At 53.9% G+C, this 18,391-nt stretch overlaps 1 protein-coding gene across 2 annotated transcripts in view; it reads left to right on the forward strand.

The window, feature by feature from the left end:
• Window positions 1-12,064: 12,064 nt before the first annotated feature.
• SLC25A48 (solute carrier family 25 member 48) overlaps window positions 12,065-18,391 on the forward strand; it is a 42,726-nt gene continuing 36,399 nt past the window's right edge. Inside the window, exons 1-2 of one of the 2 annotated variants that reach the window (XM_068535929.1) lie at window positions 12,065-12,160; window positions 16,602-16,645. In XM_068535929.1, the coding sequence (XP_068392030.1) occupies window positions 12,067-12,160; window positions 16,602-16,645 (138 nt within the window). In that variant the 5' untranslated portion in view covers window positions 12,065-12,066. The remainder of the gene's footprint in view (window positions 12,161-16,601; window positions 16,646-18,391) is intronic. The other variant, XM_068535930.1, reaches the window with a different exon arrangement.

The following is an 18,391-nucleotide window of genomic DNA, read 5'->3' on the forward strand; positions in this document are numbered from 1 at the left end:
GCTTGGCCACTTGCTCGGAGAGTGGCCTGGTGAATGTGTTTTAAGCCTCATGACCCTCAGTTTCCTTATAAAAGACAGAAAGTAGTAGTAGCTACTATTTGTTTAGTCCTTAGGCTCCCAGACAAATGATTCGTGTGTGTCGTTTCCTTTTTCCTAGTAATAGTCCTATGAGGTAGGTCTTGTTATTATTCCCATTTTATGGAATGAGCCTTGGAGAAGTTAGGCGACTTGGGCAAAGACACTGCTAGCAAGAGCAATCCTGGGATTTGACCGAAAGCCCGTGCCCTCCAGAGTTACTAAAGCCACTTCAGCCCCACAAAGCTGGCAACTTGCCCTGTGACTGCAGGATAGAGGAGGTGGGATGAGTGGGCTCTAATCCCAGCTGGGAGCCCTGGGAGGGGCGAGTGACATCACATCACCGAGTGCTTCCCTTCTGTAGAAGGTACGGCCCTGCCTTCTTCCCCTACGCTGCTGTGGAGTGGAGGCACAGGCCAGTCCTGGGAGCCTGGCTGACCATCTTGTCTCCTGCTGACCCAGGCTGGCCCAGCAGGCCCAGACCTCATCTCTGGGCTCTCTCACTCACCGACTCGCTGCCCCATCCTGCTGGTCTCAGCAGGGCACTCCCGTGACAGCGGCCTGGATGCACCTGTCTCCAGCGACGTTGCCTTCGGGGGCCAGGCCCTTTGTGCTTCAGGATTCGTGCCTTACCACAGAACCCCTGAGGAGTGGCTGCGCACGAGCCCTGGGCCTCCCGCCTGTCCACTTTGGGGCCAGGAGCCCACAGGGAAGCTGCCCACGCCTGGTGCAGCCTCCCTGTGCGGGAGCAGGAGCTGGGGGCGGCAGGAACCACCGGAGAACAGCCCCCAGCGCCTGATGATCAGCACACAGGCAGTGAAATGGCTGGGGGTGAGGTTCCCAGAGTTCAGTTTGCCCTGGAACTGGAGCTGGCCTGGGACTGCAGCCTTCAGGCCTTCATTTTCCCTCCCGGCGGGAGGACCCCAAGCCCCGGCAGGCTCCCCTGTTGGGCTGGAAAGAAGACCCTGCACCCTGCTAGCCAGTGGCTGTACCCCGGGCTCTGACTCAGCAGAGGGGAGAGCTCAGCCTGCACCCTACGTTCAGCCCCACCCCCAGGAAGTGACCCTACCACCCCGGCTGCTCCCACTCATCTCTCCTAGCTGGGAAACCTGCCCAGTGGAGAGCAGCTGCCCCCAAAGTGCCTCCACAAAGCAGAAGGAGCAGGGCTGGCTGGACACCTGAGAGGCGCAGAGACCAGAGACGAGTTTGTAAATAAATCATTCCACTAGAAGGGTTGGCGTTGGTGCAGTAATTTGATGCTTTGAAGTTATACCTGTGGCTTCCGTTTATTGAGCATTTACTATGTACTAGGCACCTCACAGAGACCACCTCCATAATCCTTAGGGGCATACACTTGTGTCTTCGCCATCCTACAGTTGAAAAAACAGGCTCAGAGAGGTTAAGTAACATGCCCGAGTTCACACAGCTCACCAACAGAGGAGCTGGGATTCACACCCAGGTCTGTCTGACCGGGGGGCCTGAGTGCTTGAGCACTTCCCCACATGCCCCTCCTCGGTGAGTCTTCACACGGCAAGGAGAGAGCCAGCTGCTGCCTGCCAGGCTCCCTTGGACCCATCCCCAGCTCTCCTTTCCTCACTGCCCCTCTGCCTTTCCTTCCCCAGCTTCCTGCTCTTCGGAGCAGCAGGCAGGACACGGCGACACAGCACACATCTGCCGAGGCCCTGCCTTCTTGGACTTCGTGGACGTGCTGTCTGGTGCCCCAACTCCAGGTTCCCCCCACGCACCACAGCAGAGGGCCCTGAGGCTGAAGCACGTGGGATGAGGACACATGGGTGTGTCCGCCCACCCCACCCACTCCTGGGACCGAGCACACGGACGTCAGCTTCTGTTTGAAACTGTCCTTGAGTGCCCAGTCATACACGTCATGTCCCACATTCACAGCCAGTCTGTCCCGCGGTGCTGATGCCATGACCCACACACCCCTGACGGCTGATTCCTATTCCTGCACCAGGGGAATGCCTGCACCTCCTCCCCACTCTTCCTGAGGATGAGGAAGTTGAGGAGGAGGGGAAAGAAATCAGTCGGTCACACTTCAGGTACATGGAAGAATTTCTTCTAAAAAAATCCACTTTTTGATATTTCCTGCGACTTCCCTTTGGGCTGGGGGACTTGGGGTTGGGAGTGTGATGGATGAAATCTAGGTGCCCTTGCTGGAAGACTCCTTGGCTTTGCTCTTGGAGTGGGGGAATTGGCCTGGTCCCTTGTGTGTTCCTCAGGGCCGAGTCTGGGCTGGGTCTGTGCTGGCTGGCATCCTTGAGCCCTCACTGCCCTCAAACAGTTGGGAGGTGTCTGGGTGTGAGTTAGAAACCAGGGGGGGCCACTCTTTCTTTGTGCTCTCCGAGCTCGGTCCCAGGTACGGCTCCCTCGTTCCATGTGTGGGGCTTGTAGAGCACAGGTAGGGCTGGGAGCCCTGCAGCCAAGTGCCAGGGCTGAAGAGACCCTGGAGCTTTTCAAGACTGAGAGCTCTCTTGAGGGAGTGGTTTGCAGGAAGGGTCTGGGGCAGAGAGATCCTGGGTAAGGGGATGGGCTTATCTGCAAGAGCAGTTTGCTCTCATCCATCCAGCTGGCACTGGCCGGGAGCTGCTCTGTGCCGACACAGACGTGAGCACATGTGAGGAGGCAGAGGCCGGAACAGTGGTGAGGGTTAACTTTTGTTGAGTGTTTACTGTGCACCAACCACAGTGCTGAGCACTGTACATGACTTAACACATTGATTCTGACTTTGGTTAGGTACAGGTAGCAGCCCCATTTTACAGAGGAGGATGTCCAGCCACAGGGAGATTAAGTGGCCAACCGAAGAATACAGAGCTGGAAAGCTTTAGAGCTAGGATCTAAACACTATCTAGCTCTGGGGTCCATGCTCTTAACTATTATGCTTGTATTAGATGTCTATTTCCATGTAATAAATTACCTCAAAACTTGGGGGCTTAACATAACAATAAACACAACTTCTCACAGCATTAAGGTTCAGGAATCTGGGAGCAGCTTGGCTGGGTGATTGTGGCTTGAGATCTCTCGTGAAGCTGCAGTTAAGGTGTTGGCCAGGGCTGCAGTCATCTGAAGGCTTGACTGGGCCTGGAGGAACTGCTTCCTCCCTCACACGACTGGCAAATTGGTGCCGGCTCATGGCAGGAGGCCTCAGCTCCTCACCTCGTGGGCCTCTCCACCAGGCTGCTTGAGCAGCTGCACAACATGGCAACTGGCTTCCCCAGAGCAAGTGATCCCAGAGACCAAGACAGAAGCTGTAATGCCTATTAACAACTGAGCCTCAGAAGTCACATATTTTTACCTCTGCCATATGCTGTTGGCCACACAGGTGAGCTCTAATTCAGTATAGAAAGAGACCTCACAAGGGCATGAATGGTGAGAAACATTGGTGACCATCCTGGAAGATGGGCTACCATATGCTCTAATATAAGGTATAGTGCCAAATTCTGGGGATTTGTGGGGAGAGAGGGCTCATTCACCAAAGCAGGCCCTGGAGTTGGGGTGTGGCATCAGAGGGGAGTGGCATTAACACTGTACTTGGGAGGGATGTGCTAAGATAACAGGGCTGTATCCCCAGAACCCAGCATTATGCCTAGTTCATGGGAGGTACTCAAGCATTCATTGTTGGATGAATGGATGAGGCATCAATAAAGGCAGAAAAGGGGGCACATTCTGGTTTTATGGGGCCTAAACTTAGGGGAGGAGTGGAGGAAGGGGGATGGAAGCCACCTTGGTCATTCTGAGGCACCTTCGGAGGCTGCATGCAAGAGGAAAAGGGTGGAGCTCCTCAGGAGAATGTGGAGAGGGGTCTGGAAGAAGTGACAGGCAGGGGCAGAGCCGGAGCTCGGCTGCTTTGCTGGGAGACCCGGCTGCAGCAGAGCCATGTAAGGCATGGGGCAGTGGGCAATTTCCCTTCTGCACCGCCCTCCCCAAGTGGACTTGTACCTCATTTAAGTCTGGTTCTCCTCAGCCTTCTCCCTGGCTACAGATTTGTCACTTAGGAAATCTGTATTTTGGAGAAAATTGAATCCACATGGTTTTGAGATTTTGTTCTTTTAAGTTTTTTCTTTGTACTTGCATCAAAAATGAGATGTCCTTGGAGTCCTTTAAATCTCCCCTCTCTTAAAAACAGGAAGTTGCTCTTTGCCATGTTCACACTGACCCTGGAGCAGACAGCAGTGGGTTTGGGTGGGTTCCAAGCTGAGAGTTCTGTCACCCCGTCTCTTTCTTCGAGGTGTGGGGTCTTAAGTCTGGCCTTTCTTTTAATAGATGGAGAAACTGAGGTCCGGAAGGAAGAGTGCATCCAGAGATGCACGGCAAGTGGGAAGACCTGTGCTATCTCTGCGGACGGAACACGTTGCTGGTTCTCGTGCCCACACCCCACCCTCACCCAGAGGCTGGTGAGTGTGCTGTGCATGTGCTGGGGTGAGGGGAGCGAAGGGACACCACAGCCCTTCTGAGAGGCTGGACCAGCACAGGCCTCAGCCTCCCCAGGCAAGCCCGCCAGGTTCCCACAGAGAGCAAGGCTGGTGTGCAAGGAGCCCAGGCCCGCTTCAGGGTGGGCCAGGGAGGTCTGTCCAGGTGAGATGCAGCTAGCTCCCAGATGGGTCCTCCGTCCACTCACAGGGGCAGCAGGAGGACTGGGGACTGCCGATAGACAGCAGATGCTACCGCCCACAGAGTCACCTGGCCAGCCAGGGTCCTGGAGCTCAGACTCCAAGCCTTCAGCCTCCTCTGCCACAGCAGGCGAGCTCTTTTGGCTCCCGTGGTCTCTCCTGGCTGGGGTCACTCAGCTCTGCCCTCTGCCTGTGATGTGATGGATGCCCTCTCTACTGCCTCCACAGGCCAAAATCCAGATCGGCTTTTTAGGACCAGCTCCTTCCTGAGACTTCGGAGTCTGGCTCCTCTTCTTTTCAGCTCAGGCATGAGATGAGGTTTCCTGGTCTCCCTCGGAGTCCCACAGCTGGAGTTTGAGCCGCCGGTGGAGGAGACTCGCCACACGGCGGCAGAGATGGGGCCGCCATTCCCGACACAGACTCCGCTCTCACCATCCGAGTCACCAGCTCTCTGCACCCCAGGCAGTTCAGCACACAGCAGTGCTCAGCAGGGGCCGCTGGATGTGACCTCAACAGCTGCGGTGGAGTCCCCCCGCCATCGCCCACCCCACGCCCCTCTTCTCCTGCAGAAATCCCTCAATCCCAGGTTTCCTGGTCCCTGACTTGCCCGGCCTCTGCTTGTCCTCCGCACAAGCCCGCTTATGCCCATCAGCTGAGAAGAAAAGGGCGGGCTTGCCTTGTTCTCAGATGTGCAAAGAGCCATCTCGGCCCACAGGACCCTGGCAGGGAGGCAAGGACTGAGGGCAGCCCAGGGCGCTCCCCTTGATTCCTGAGACATCTGCTCCAGCAGCCCTAAGAATGTGAGCGTAGTTGGCAAAGGTTAATACCATCTCCCCGATGGTGGAGAAGCTGAGTCAGAGAAGTTAGGACATTTATGCACAGGGGCCAGGCCAGGGAGGGGGCAGGGCTTTGGGGAAAGTCACCTCCACTTTCTGAGGCTTGGCCAGGAGGCAGCACCTTGGTTATGAGCTGGGTCCTGGAGTCAAACTAAAGGTGTGAATCCTTAATCCTCCACTCACGGAGGTTTTGTGTGGTTTTGGAGAAATTGCTTAACCAACCTGAGCTTCATTCTTCTCACCTGAAAAGTGGGGAATTGCCTCACAGAATTCGATGAGCTAGTGTAGGAAGAACATATAGCACTGGCCCAGCTTGGAGCGCTGAGGTGGAAAAGAACCTGGTAAATCTGAGGCCTGGATGAGTCAAGGCAAGTGAAGAGGTGGAGGTGTCACCTCTCCTTACTGGGGGCTCTCCCTCCAAGTACAGAGTCAGCTCCCAGGAAGCCTCAGATGGGTCCTCATCAAGCCCCTCAGAGGTCCTCTCTGGTACCCTCAGACTCCTCCTGAGCCTCCCGTGTCAGCACCTCTTTCGTTGCCCAAGTGTATACTGGCTCTGACTCTGCCAGCCCAGTGCCAGGGAAACTGGGCCAGGAACCTCTCCCCCTGCTGCAGCCAAGCCTGTCCTTTCCTCCTGGGAGTTCCAAGTGCTGTGCAGCAGCGCCCTCTGCTGACATATCTTAAGAAGACACCCACAGCCAGCATCTCCATGGCCCAGAATTTTAGAGTTCTCTGGACACTGAGGAGACTCGTCTCAACTCTACAAAAAGCAGAGGGGAAATTGAGCCCTGGACTTGCCCAAGGTGCCCAGTGAGCAGCAGCACCAGAAGCAGAGCCCAGGCAGCCCAGCCTCCCAGCAGCTGCTTTGCCCCCTCACTTCACGGCCACTCGCCTCTGTTACTTGGCTTGGAGCATCAAATTGAATGGGCACTGGACCAAATACAGTCAGAACATGCTCTGAACAGACTCTCTCAAAGAACTCTCAGTAAAAGAAGGAATCCTGCCCCAAATGAGAAACTCCAGTAGCACCTTCAAAATCACTCATCAGAGTCAGGGAAGGGACCCCAGAGCTCCCATTGTCTGAGGCCGGCACAGGGGTGATGCAGCAGGTACAAACACCCAAAGAAGAAAGACAAGACATGCATGTGTCCCACTTCATTCATTCATTTGCACTCAATCATTAGTCATTGCCGTTCATCTGCTCTGCAGCAGAGGCTTAGAATGCAGCAGCAGTGGACAAGGCGGTCAGCTCCTACCCTCCTGGGCCTCCCAGGCATTGCACAGACTGACCAACACGGTGAGGGCTGGAAGGAGAAGCAGGGGGCCTCGAGAGGGGCAATGAGAGAGCCCTCTCTGCAGAGGATGTTTCAGCTTAGTCCCAAGGGAGGTAGAGCTGGCCTTGAGGATGGCAAGAGGAGGGAGCTGCAAGCAGAGGGAGCGATTAGTGCAAAGGCCCTGAGCTGGAAAAGCATCTGGAACTTTTGAGGGCCTGCAAGGAACCAGGCTTCTGTGACACGCCAAGAAAGACCCTGGTCTCTTCTGCTCTGCCTTGTATCTGGACTCCCTTTTTGACTGCCAGCAGGCAGCAGGCCCTTCAGACTTGGTCTCCATGGCCTCCCTTTTTAAGGCCCGCTGAGCAGGGATGTCCACCAGGCCTCTGCCAGGCTCTGCAGGTCCAGAGGAGAATAAGGCAGTGCCCTCTTCTCAGTGTGTCCACAGTCCTGACGGGAAGACAGACTATAATCCATAGAGCGTGATGGCAGTGCTATGCCTATGCCTGGAATGTTCTGGAAATACAGTTGAAAGACAGCAGATCCAGCATGGAGTGGGCCGTGAGTGCTTCAAGGAAGGCCTATCAGGAGAAGCTGTCTGAGTTGAGTTTCAAAGGAGTAAGGTGTGAGGGTTAGCTAGAGAAGAAGTGGGGAAAAGGGGGTTCCCAACAAGGGAACATGTGGGCGGGCACACATGTGAAAAGCATGTGGGGCGTGGAGGACATACCACTCAGCTGGGGCTTTGGCCTGAGGGGAGGGCTGGGGTGGTAGGAGGTGAGAAGTGGAAAGGCAGCCGAACCCAGGCCCACAGACCCTCACATGCCAAGCTAAGGAAGTGGAATTAGACTCAAGGTCGTGGGGAGTCATTGGAGGTCTGTCAGCCGGGGAGCAGGAGCAGATTCAAGGTCTCAGAAGCTCACTGTGGCAGCTGCTGGAGGGACAGAGGGTTGGGGCAGAGGGACCCAGGGGCTTCTGTCCACCATGATCCAGGCAGTCAGAAGCACAGGGCTGGGCTGAGCTACATTGGGAGACGTCAGAGAGGGATGGATGTCGGGGCTGGGGAGGAGATGGACCCTGGACTTCACGGCTGATGGGATGAGGCCTTGGGGGAGAGAACAGAATCGAGGGTGATGCCCAGTGTCTGGTTTGGGTGGCCAGCTGGGTGGGGCACTGGAGGGATAGTTAGAGAGTTAGTTAAACAGAGAGTCCATAAAAGGATGCGCTGAGTTAGAGATGACATGGGGCCATCCAAGTAGAGGAGTTGAGTAGAGGAGAGACAGGTAGGAGATGAGGTGTCGAGGCTGTGATCTGAGAGGTGACGGGTATGGCTGGGAGAGGGTCCAGGTGAGGGCCCTGAGAGTCCCCAAACGGAACGAGGGGCAGGAAGTGAGTACCAAGAACAGAGAGAAGGAGAGAGAGCGCAGTAGTCAGGGAGAAAGGCCGCCCCACCGGGTGAGGGCAAGCTTCCAGAAGACAGAGGAGAGCAGGGAGCAGGGCAGGGTCTCTGCCACGGGGTGTCAGGTGGGAGCAGCTGGCCCAGGTGTAGCAGGTGGGGGACCTGGGCTTGGCCAAGGAGGTGGAGCCATGCGGCTGGAGAGACTCAGGGTGTAGCCAGGGGGCTGCAGGCCCGGGGGAAGTGGGGGGCCTTCCCTGACTGCTGACTGACACTTGACTCCCCTCAGTGCTCTCACAGCCGCCCCCATGTGGTGTCTCAGGCAAACGGTCCCCTCTCTGCCAGAGACCTTCCCAAGAGCAGAGACTGACACAGACTAGGTGCTTGGGAAACTGTTTACCTGAAAGGGCAAATGAGAAATGGGAAGTGGGCCACTCATTATCAAAGACTGTCAGCATCGCCCAGCTGCTTATCCCCACTGCAGTGGAAGATGCTCTGGGGGTTACCTTTGGGGAAGGAGCTGAAGAAGAAAGGAAATTGGGCTTCTTTCTGACCCTAGCAACCCAGGGAGTTGATCTCTCTGTGCCTCAGTTGCTTTACCTGCTCTCTCCCAAGGGTGGAATACAAGTGTGCACGGCAGCGCTACAAATGCTGCCCCAAAGCAGGGAAGCCAGGAACAAGTAGCAGCTCAGAGTCCTCCCCAGAGTCAGCATTCTGCTGGGTCTAGGATTCTCTGGCCAGGCCGTTGGCTGCCACGAGACCTGGGGCCTCCCCCTACCTCCCTCGTTGGTGTGCCTGCTGGGCAGATCTGTGGCCCACATTTGGGAATGGAGCACAGAGGTTCCTCCTGGAAAGGAGCCCACACCCTCCGCTCTGCTGCAGCTCATTAGCAGTTCAAGCAGCCGCTTTCTGGGCCCGGGAGGCTGTCCCAGGGCTCCGGAGCCTCTGCCTGCCAACTCAAGGCTTTCTTACTTGGTGCCAACACAGGACTGAGGGAATGACAATCCGCCTGGCACCCTCTGGGTGGTCCTCCAAAAGAGCAGGCAGGCCTTGGTGAACTGGCAGGCTCTCCACCTGTGGACCGGCTTCAAGGTGAGTTCACACAATGACCACTCTTTGGAGACCTTTCATTTCTCATAACTGTCCTGGCACGCGTCCCAAGCATGGCAGGGCACAGCATGGTGAGGGGGGAGAGGTGCTACTGGTAGCCCCACTCCTCTCAGCCCTTTTCGGATCAAGCCTCAGTGGCAAACTTTGTCTTGCTTTGGAAGAAGGAGCCCTGGGCAGCTGCCACACCATGATGGTCTTGATGATGGGACATAAATGTGCCAGTGGGAGAGGCCCAGCAGAGGCCCCTTCCTTCAGACATTACCCCTCACCATTTTTTGCAATCCCAGGTGCTAAGGCTGGGTCCCTGCTGGAAACTAGCAGGACACTGAGGTACACCAGTCCTCCTCCTTCTTGGAGGGAGGCCAGGGAGCTCTCACTGGACCAAAAGCACCTCCACGTAGCCAGGTCACATTTCCCGGTAAGCATGGACCTCCAGCTGGGACCTGGCTGGGTGCAGGGCTGCCTACAGAGAGGGAGTCTGAGAGAGAGGTGACCACCCCTCTGCTTTCCGGGCTGGCTCAGGCTGAGCCTGGGCCTGGAGGGGGCTGGGCCCCTGCAGAGTCAGACATGACCCTGGCCCTCCAGGTCTTGCTTGCTCTGGGGCCAGGGCCTGGGACATGGCTGGAATGGCAATAAGCATCACTGCCTGGGGGTGGGACAGGGAAGAGAGAGCCCATGGCTGATGGCGATCAGCACAGGCTCAGGGAGACATGAGCACCCCATGAAGCACCATTTCAGGACAAGGAGCTGGATAGGAAAGTGGAGGGCAGGGTGAGAAGTGTGTGGAGAGAGGTCAAGAGCAAGGCTGTCCCTAGAATTCCTCCACCAGCTCACAGCTGGGGGGCATGAGACCCCCTGACTGGTTAGGGTCTCATTAAACCTCCCTGAGTCTCCTATGAGCCGCCTCATCTCTATTTTACAGGTGTACACAGTTAGGGTTCTACCAGAGAAACAGAACCAGAGGGAACCTCTATGTTACATAATTGTAGGGTCTGGCTGGGCAAGTGTGAAATCTGGAGGGCAGGCTGGCAGGCTGGAAATGCTCATTCCACAGGTGGCATTTCTTCCTCAGGGAAACCTCCATTTTGCTCTAAAGGCTTTCACCTGATCGGACGAAGCTCACCCAGATTATCAAGGATAAGCTCCCAGACTTAAAATCAGTTGGTCGTCACCTCCACAGAATCCTTTCCCGGCAACACCTAGATGAGTGTTTGATCAAATCACTGGGTACCGACCGTCACCCAGCCAAGTTGACACATAAAAGTGACCATCGCCGGGATGACCCCCAGTGCCTGCTCACAGCTACTGTGAGGGGGAGTGAGGAAGTAAGACTGTGCACAGACTCTGGCTTGAAAACATCCTCAGGGCAAGGCAGCTCTGGCTCCGTGTGCTTGTCTGGAGCGTGCGGGTAGTGCGTTTGCGGGCTGGTCGGAAGTGTTTGAGCCAAGGAGGCTGAGCTGGGTTTGGGTCTGCTTGTCTGCAGGGGGTGGGGGCTGGCTCAGAGAGCCCTGGGGGCTTTGTGGGTGCGGCATAAGCGGCTTCGGGGAGCTTCGAGGCAGGCACTTCCAGAGGCACAGTGTGCTGCCTGGCCACCCAGACCTCACGCCCAGGCAGCTCTCAGAGGAAATTTCCAGGCTAGCCTCATCCCTCCTGAAAGCCTGGCCAGGGGCAGGCTGAGAGTTTTCAGGGCTCTGGAAATTCCCACCTGGCCCGGGTGCTCTCAGCAGGGGGCTGTGTGCCCTCAGCCGGGGGGTGCTGCAGGACCTTCAAGTCTGGGTGGGGTCTCCCCTGGGCTCTCCACCGTGGCAGCCAGGTCTTCTGGGAATAAGCTCAAATCTGTCCTCACACAGCTAAACCTATAACTCAGGTGCGACAACTTTCATCTCCTAATCTGGACCAGTTTTCTAAAAGATTAAAATCTGTGTGTCATACAATCATTTCCCTAGGAATGGGGATAATAATAACACCCATCTCACGGGGCTGCTGTGAGGAGTAAGCCCAGGTACAGTGAAGGGGGCCCGATTTCAGTGCCCAGGAAATGTTGAACATTATTAAGAGCGAGTACTTATTTAGCGCTGATTTGGAGCCTGCCCCTGGGCTAGGTGCTTTCCACACATTATTTCAGTAATTCAGGAATAGATAGGGTTTTGAAACCTGGGGGCTGGAGAAAGGTGTGGAGTGCAGGCGGGAGAAGAGCCCCTGACCACTAAAGTTGTTATGGAAAATTGTGTGTCCTTTGTATTTTATAGCGAAACTGTCCATGGCTTTCAATCAGCTCAAAGAATTGAGAACTTCTGGTTTAGTTGATAGTTGGACATTCAATTATAATTATTTCAGCTCTGTTTTAGCTTAAAAGAGGATGTGTCCACCCAGCTAAATAATCCTATCACAGAGAGACCTTGGTGTTTGTAATCAAATACTTCTGGACCTCGGATAAAGCCTTCCTCTGTACCTCTTGTCATGAACTTTGAAAAAATGTCCCTGAAATCATTTCCAGTGTCTCGGAGGAGATGTGAAGAACTACCATAACTACCGGTGGACACTCCCTCGCCCGGTCCGCGCGCTGCGCCTTTAAGGTCTACTGGGGGCGTGATGTCAGCTGCCCGCGGGCACTTGGAGCGGGACCCGGGCGGCCCGCGCGCTTCGGCGATTCCGAGCCATTCCGAACCCGGCGTGGAGGAGGAACTCCCGTGAGCTCCGCGTTCCTGACTTGGCCCGACCGGCGCGCTCGCCCGTGGGCCATGACCAGCAGACCCTGAATGGGCACCGACCCGGCTCCGGGAACGCGAGGCTCTGCGGCCCCGGCCATGGGCAACTTCCAGCTGGAAGACTTTGTGGCGGGCTGGATCGGAGGTGAGCGCATCCCCGGATGGGAGGGACCCCCAGAGGTGAGTGCGCTGACGGGACAGCCCGGCCCGAGAGGAAGAGAGCGAGCCAGCCGGGAGTTGCGCAGGCGGAGTTGCCACGCCGTGCCGGGTCAGGGAGCTCCGCGCCCGGGCGCTGCCCACACGCGCCCTAGGTGCGCGCTGCCCGCCGCCCGGCTGGTCTTGCCGCTCCTCGCCTGCTGCCGCGACCCCGGGGGAGCTTCATCCCGAGCCTGCGATTTGCCTCAAAGTTTGGGTCCGCGGAACTTGATCCTGTAATGATTAAACCGCTGGTCAAAGCGGACAGCCAATGGAACGTCCCGGCGCGTACACACCCTTCGGCGCCCTGGTGCGCACCTGAGTCTGGGGACTCTGGGCTCACAGGAACTCGTGTTTGAGGGTGGCGTTTGACCGCCGCCCGCCCCCGCGCGCGGGATGCGGAGCCCGGCCTGGCGCTCAGGCCGACCCTTGTGGCGTCGGGCTGTGGGGAGCTGAGCGCACAGCTGGGAGCCCGGCACCGGCTGCAGGTGTCCGCTGCCAGATAGGAGGAACCCTTCGCGTTTTCAGCACAGCCAACTGTCACGCCTCTCCTCGGGCACTGTTGGGCCCGCCGGTCCCTTCCTACCACTCTTGGAGCCGCTCTCTGCTGAGCCTGGGGTGTGTTTGCTTGGGCGATAGTCGCATCCATTGCCTTGATTCTCCATTCTTCTCTTTCCAATAGGTCTATCCCTCCTCTTTGCTCAGCTATTGGGGGGGACGGGGTTGGGGGACTTTGCTTATCGTCAGATATAGCCTTTATTTTGGCTCCATCTAAGAGGACCATCAGAAAAGAGCTGTTGGCGAATGCAGCCCCTCCCCAAAGTAAAACCCTGAGACACTCAGGTAGAGGCTATGGCTAGCGTGTTTGTGCCCCACCAAGTGTTCTAAGTATGGAGACCAGGAGATTTGTAGGAAAGGAAAAAAAAACAAAAAAAGTTACTAACCAGCTAGGATCCTGGGTGGTTCCCCTTCTGGTGGCACCCTCCCACCTCCTAGCAGGAGTCCATGTCTGTCCTCCACAGGTGACAGGTGGCCGCAGGGCCCCTGCTTCTCACCCTCCCAAGCAAAGGTGATTCCTCTCACTGGGGGCAGTTCTTTTGCACAGGCTCCCTTGGGTAGGGCTGAGACCTGCCTCTCCTGACTTTGCCAGTCAGGGTGCTGTGCCCAGGGATCTACCAGGCACATCCAGACCCTCTTTGGACAAGCTTTCAGCCATTCGGAGGGAGAGGCTTTCCTCGGCTGCCCTTTAAATAGTCAGACCAACTTCAGTAGGGCTGCCAGGGGCTTTGTTTGAGAAATGTCCTGGAGGGTAAGACTGTCAGAGTAGCTCAAAATCTCTGATGACACAGAGACCCTCCCCAACTCACGCAGCAAGTAGTGGGTTGTCCTTTATTCTGCGATTGCCCTTACTTTGTTGATGTCAACATGGTTTTGTTTGTTTTTGTTTTTGCTTCCATGAAATGAACATGAATATATAGTAGCAATGAATACTTCATAAGTGTCAGGTGCTGTTTAAATGCTACATGGATACTTTTAAAGCAACTTTATTGAGGTTATTTTACATATCATAAAATCCACTCATTTCAAGTGTACAATTTAGTGATTTTTAGTAATTTTACCAAGTGGTGCAACCATTACCATAAACTAGTTTTAGAACATTTCATCCCCCAGAAAGATCCCTCATGCCCATTTACAATTAAACCCCATCCCCTGCCTCTCTCTCTGGGCAACCACTTTCAGGCTCTGTAAATTAGCGTTTTCTGGACACTTTATATAAACAGAATCATACAATGTGTGGTCTCAAGTCTATGTATATTTCTTTATAGCTCTATGAGGTAGCTACTATCATTACATCCCCATTTGACAGATGAGGAAATGGATACTCAGAGAAATTCAATGACTTGCCCAAAACCATACATCTAGGATGAACACTAGGATTCCAACCCAGACAGTCTGGTACCAGGGCCATTTTAAGCCCTGTACTCATCTATAGCTGTTTTCTCTCTCAATGACCTGTCATGATAAACTTTCACCATTACATCCTTCACATTTTGTTTGAAATTTTACTGGTCTGTAATATCCCAAGGTCTGGAAACCACTGACCTGATAATTCTGTTTCTTATCTTGTATCCCTGCTTTCAGATGGGTGGACTAATGAGTATGCAGGGAGATAATGGCCCAAGGCTGGGTCTGGGGCTGCTGCCCTGGGCTGAGGGATGCAGCCAGAGCCTGAGGACCAGAGCTCCTTCCTTCCCCTGAAGGGAGGAGTTCCTGTAGAGTGAATGGCCCGTCTTTCCGCTGCCCACCATCTTTCTGCCTCTGCCCCGTTCTGTGGGAAGGAGGGGTTGAGAGGGGCCTAGAGGTTCTAGACCAAGGGAACATTTGTTCTGGAATAGCTGGTTTCTCTGCCCTGTAGATATCTAATATTCCAGGACCCCTGATCTGCCCTACCTGGTGCAGTCACTCCTGCTGGCAGAGACACTTCCTTCCTCATCAGCGTGATGGGGAATTGGTCTCAGAAGGATGGCTCCTGTTTCAGTCTCACAATCACTGCCTTCTGTGGCATGGCCTCAGGGCGGTCTTGCTTGCCTCCAAAATCGTTCTGGCCTTCTGAATGTGTGTGCGGATGGGCATTTTTCATTGAAAAGATCCAGAGTATCCATCACCTTTTCAAAGAGGCCTTCTTAAAAAAAAAAATCAATAGGGATGGCAGCCCCTTTTGAGCATCCTGTAAGTGCCAAGCTCTGCTGGTACTTCACATTTTTTACTTCATTTCATTCTTAAAATGGAACCGTGAGGTAGGTGCTAATATTATTCCCACTACACATGCTAAAAGGGAGGTGTAGAAAAGCTAAATAACCTGCAGGAACCTGAAAAGTTTCTGGGTTTTCTCTTCATACCCTCCCTCTTTTTTTGAGGTGAAATTCACATAACATAAAATTAATCATTTGAAAGTATACAATTCAGTGGCATTTAGTACAGTCACAGTGTTGTGCAACCATCTATCTAGTTCCAAAACATTTTTCTCATGCCCAGAGAAGTTTCTGGACCCATTAAGCAGGTACTGCCATTTCCCCTCCTCCAAACCCTGGCAATCACTAATCTGCTTTCTGTCTCTATGGATTTACCTATTCTGGATAATTCATATAAATGGAATCATACAATATGTGACCTTTTTTGTCTGGCCTCTTTCACTTTGCATAATGTTTTCCGCATTCATCCACACTGCAGCATGTATCAGTACTTCATTCCTATTTATGTCTAGTAATATTCCATTATATGGATATACCACATTTTATTTAGCCATTCATCCAGCAGTGGACATTGGGTTATTTTTACCTTTTGGCTTTTTTGAATAGTGCTGCTATAAACATGTGTGTATATGTACTTGTTTGAGTGCCTGTTTGCAGTTCTTTTAGGTATATTTCTAGCAGTGGAATCGCTGGGTTATAGGGTAATCCTGTGTTTAACTTTGTAATAAGCCAAACTGTTTTCCACGGCAGCTGCACCATTTCACATTTCCACCAGCAATATATACGAGTTTCAATTTCTCTATATCATCACGAATACTTGTTATTTTCCTTTTCTTTCTTTTTTTTTTTTTTTTATTATAGCCATCCTAGTGGGTGTGAAGCAGAATCTCACCGTGCTTTTGACTTGCATTTCCCTAATGACCAATGATGTTGAGCATCTCTTCATGTACTTGGCCGTTTGTATATCTTCTTTGGAAAAATGTCTATTCAAGCCCTTTGCCCTTAAAAATCATTTTTTTCTTTTTAGTTGTTAGAGTTCTTTACATATTCTGGATATTTGACCCTTATCAAATATTCGATTTGCAAATATTCCCCCCCGCCCCTTCTGTAGGTTTCTTTACTTTCTTGAGAGTGTTCTTTTATGCACCAATGTTTTTAATTTTTATGACACCCAATTTTTCTTTTGTTGCTTGTACTTTTGTTGTCATATATAAGAATCTGTTGCAGATCTACATTCGTGGAGATTTCCCCCTATATTTTAGCATATGATTTCTATAGTTGCAGTGCTTCCATTTAGGTCTTCAGTTTCTTTTGAGTTAACTTTTGTATATAGTATGAGGCAGAGGTCTATTTATTCTTTTGCATGTGGGTAGCCAGTTATCCCAGCACCTTTACCTCCCTTTTTTTAGGGTACTTGTTTCTTGAGGCAGGGCCCAGGTTTTACTCCATTTTCTTTGCCTTCCTCCATGCGTGAGCCTGTGCCTAACACACTGTGGGGGGGGGGTCCCCTCTGGTGACTGGGCATTGACTGAATAAGTGAATGTAAGTGTCTGAGTCCTCTGTTCCGTCCTAAGAGCCAGCCAGTACAAGCGAGGAGTCCAGGGACTGAGTAACCAGGAAGTCCTCTTTGATCCACAGGTGCAGCGAGCGTCATCGTTGGCCACCCTCTGGACACAGTCAAGGTACAGTAGCCGTGTTGCCATTACCTTTTGGAAAGGGGCCTGGAGTGAGTCTGACTCCGGGAACGTGCCTGCTGTTTCTGACCCCCAGAAGGCCACCAGCGCAGGACAGGCTCTCTGTGCCAGTCCACGGGGGCGGAGCGCTAGGAGGCCCGGTTGGAATGCTCCCCCCTCCTTGCTGGGCAGTGATTTTGTTTTTGTGAAGCTCCATTTCTGCCTCCAGGCTCTCATGAGCTGCAGGGGAGGGGTGGGGCACTGTGAGTGCTCTCCTGCAAGCCTCTATTGAGCGAAGGAACCAGAATCTGGGCCCATAATCTAAGGTTGGGCCATTGGAAAAGATACTCCAGGCACAGAGAACGGCATGGGCAAAGACCGTGAGGTGGGGACACCACCAGGGGGCCATGCTTCGGAAGGGCCAACATGGCCACTTCTGCTGATGCATCAGGTTTGTGAAAGCAGCTACGGATCAGAGTCCAGGACCGGTAGGTCGGCACTCAATCCTTGGAGGCCTTGAACTTCAGGTTAGGACTCTAGACTTAGGTTGGGAATGGGAAGCCGTGATAACTTGACGGAGCCAGCAAAGCCACCTGGCATTGGGATCATCCACGCTTCTTGTTCTACACATGTGGAAACTGCCCCAGAAAGGGGAAGGGTGTCACCTCAGGTCACACAACAAATCGAAGGCTTGAGGAGTGAGATGTTACAAAGGGACATTCTTTGGGTCCACCCCCACCCCTGCCACCTGTCCCCATGGCGAGCAGCACTCACAGCTGTACCCTGAGAACGTGGCCACAAACAGTGCCTCCTCACCCTGACTTCCACATTTGTATCTAATGCTCTGCCGGGATCGTGCACAAAGAGGACCTCCCAGGCCCTTCTCCAGTGGCCACTGTGGTCCCCTTTCTCCCCATCTTCCTCCCTGCGTGACCGTGGGCCCCTCCTCAGTCAGAGCCCAGGCCTGCTCTCTTCTTGATGGGGGGGGAGGTCAGCCTATGTGTCTAAATAGTTAAAGGTATTTCCTGGCTCCTCACACCCCTCACACAAGCCCAGCCTTTTGCTCATACATCAAATGCATCTTGGATGCTTTCTCTGTGCAGGCACTGTGGGGCTGGCAGGGCAGCAGTGGTGGACAAAGCGAGTCCAGTCCTTGCCCCCGCAGGCCTAACAGCCACATTTCTGACCCGGGCAACCAGTGTCTCTCCCTGGTAGAGCATCCTTCCCTCACCTGCAGCTTGGTTAGGGGATGGTAGAGCTTGTTGGAACCCCCATCCTCATCCCCTGCCCCTGGCACAGGCAAGCCTGGCCACTCTTTGCCTGGCCACATGTCACCTGTAAAGACCAGGACTCTCCTTGTTTTCTCCACTCTGCCCCCTGAGCCTCTGCAGGGAACCTTTCCTGATACATAAAATCTTGTCTCTGTTCAGCCTGAGAACCTCTCTGCTGAGGGTCCCAGCCTAAAGATGCTGGCTTACATGGCTGGCCTCTGGGTCCAGCCCAGGGCTGTGGCCTGGGGCCCTTGTTTCTCTCCAGAACATCCCCCTTCATTCTGGCTGGCATTTTCTCTAGAGTTCCTGTTCACTGAGAAAGGTCTGGGCAAGAGCCTCAGAGTCAGAATAACCTGGAGTCCAGTTTCAGCCTCCCACATACTCTCCTGTGCCTAGGGCACAGCACTTAAACTCCCCAAGCCTCGGTTTCCTCATCTGTAAAATGGGCAAAGAGCACCTCCCCGGTGGGGCTGTCATGAGGATT

This window comes from Eschrichtius robustus, chromosome 2, assembly GCF_028021215.1.
Source record: "Eschrichtius robustus isolate mEscRob2 chromosome 2, mEscRob2.pri, whole genome shotgun sequence".
Lineage (NCBI taxonomy): Eukaryota > Metazoa > Chordata > Mammalia > Artiodactyla > Eschrichtiidae > Eschrichtius > Eschrichtius robustus.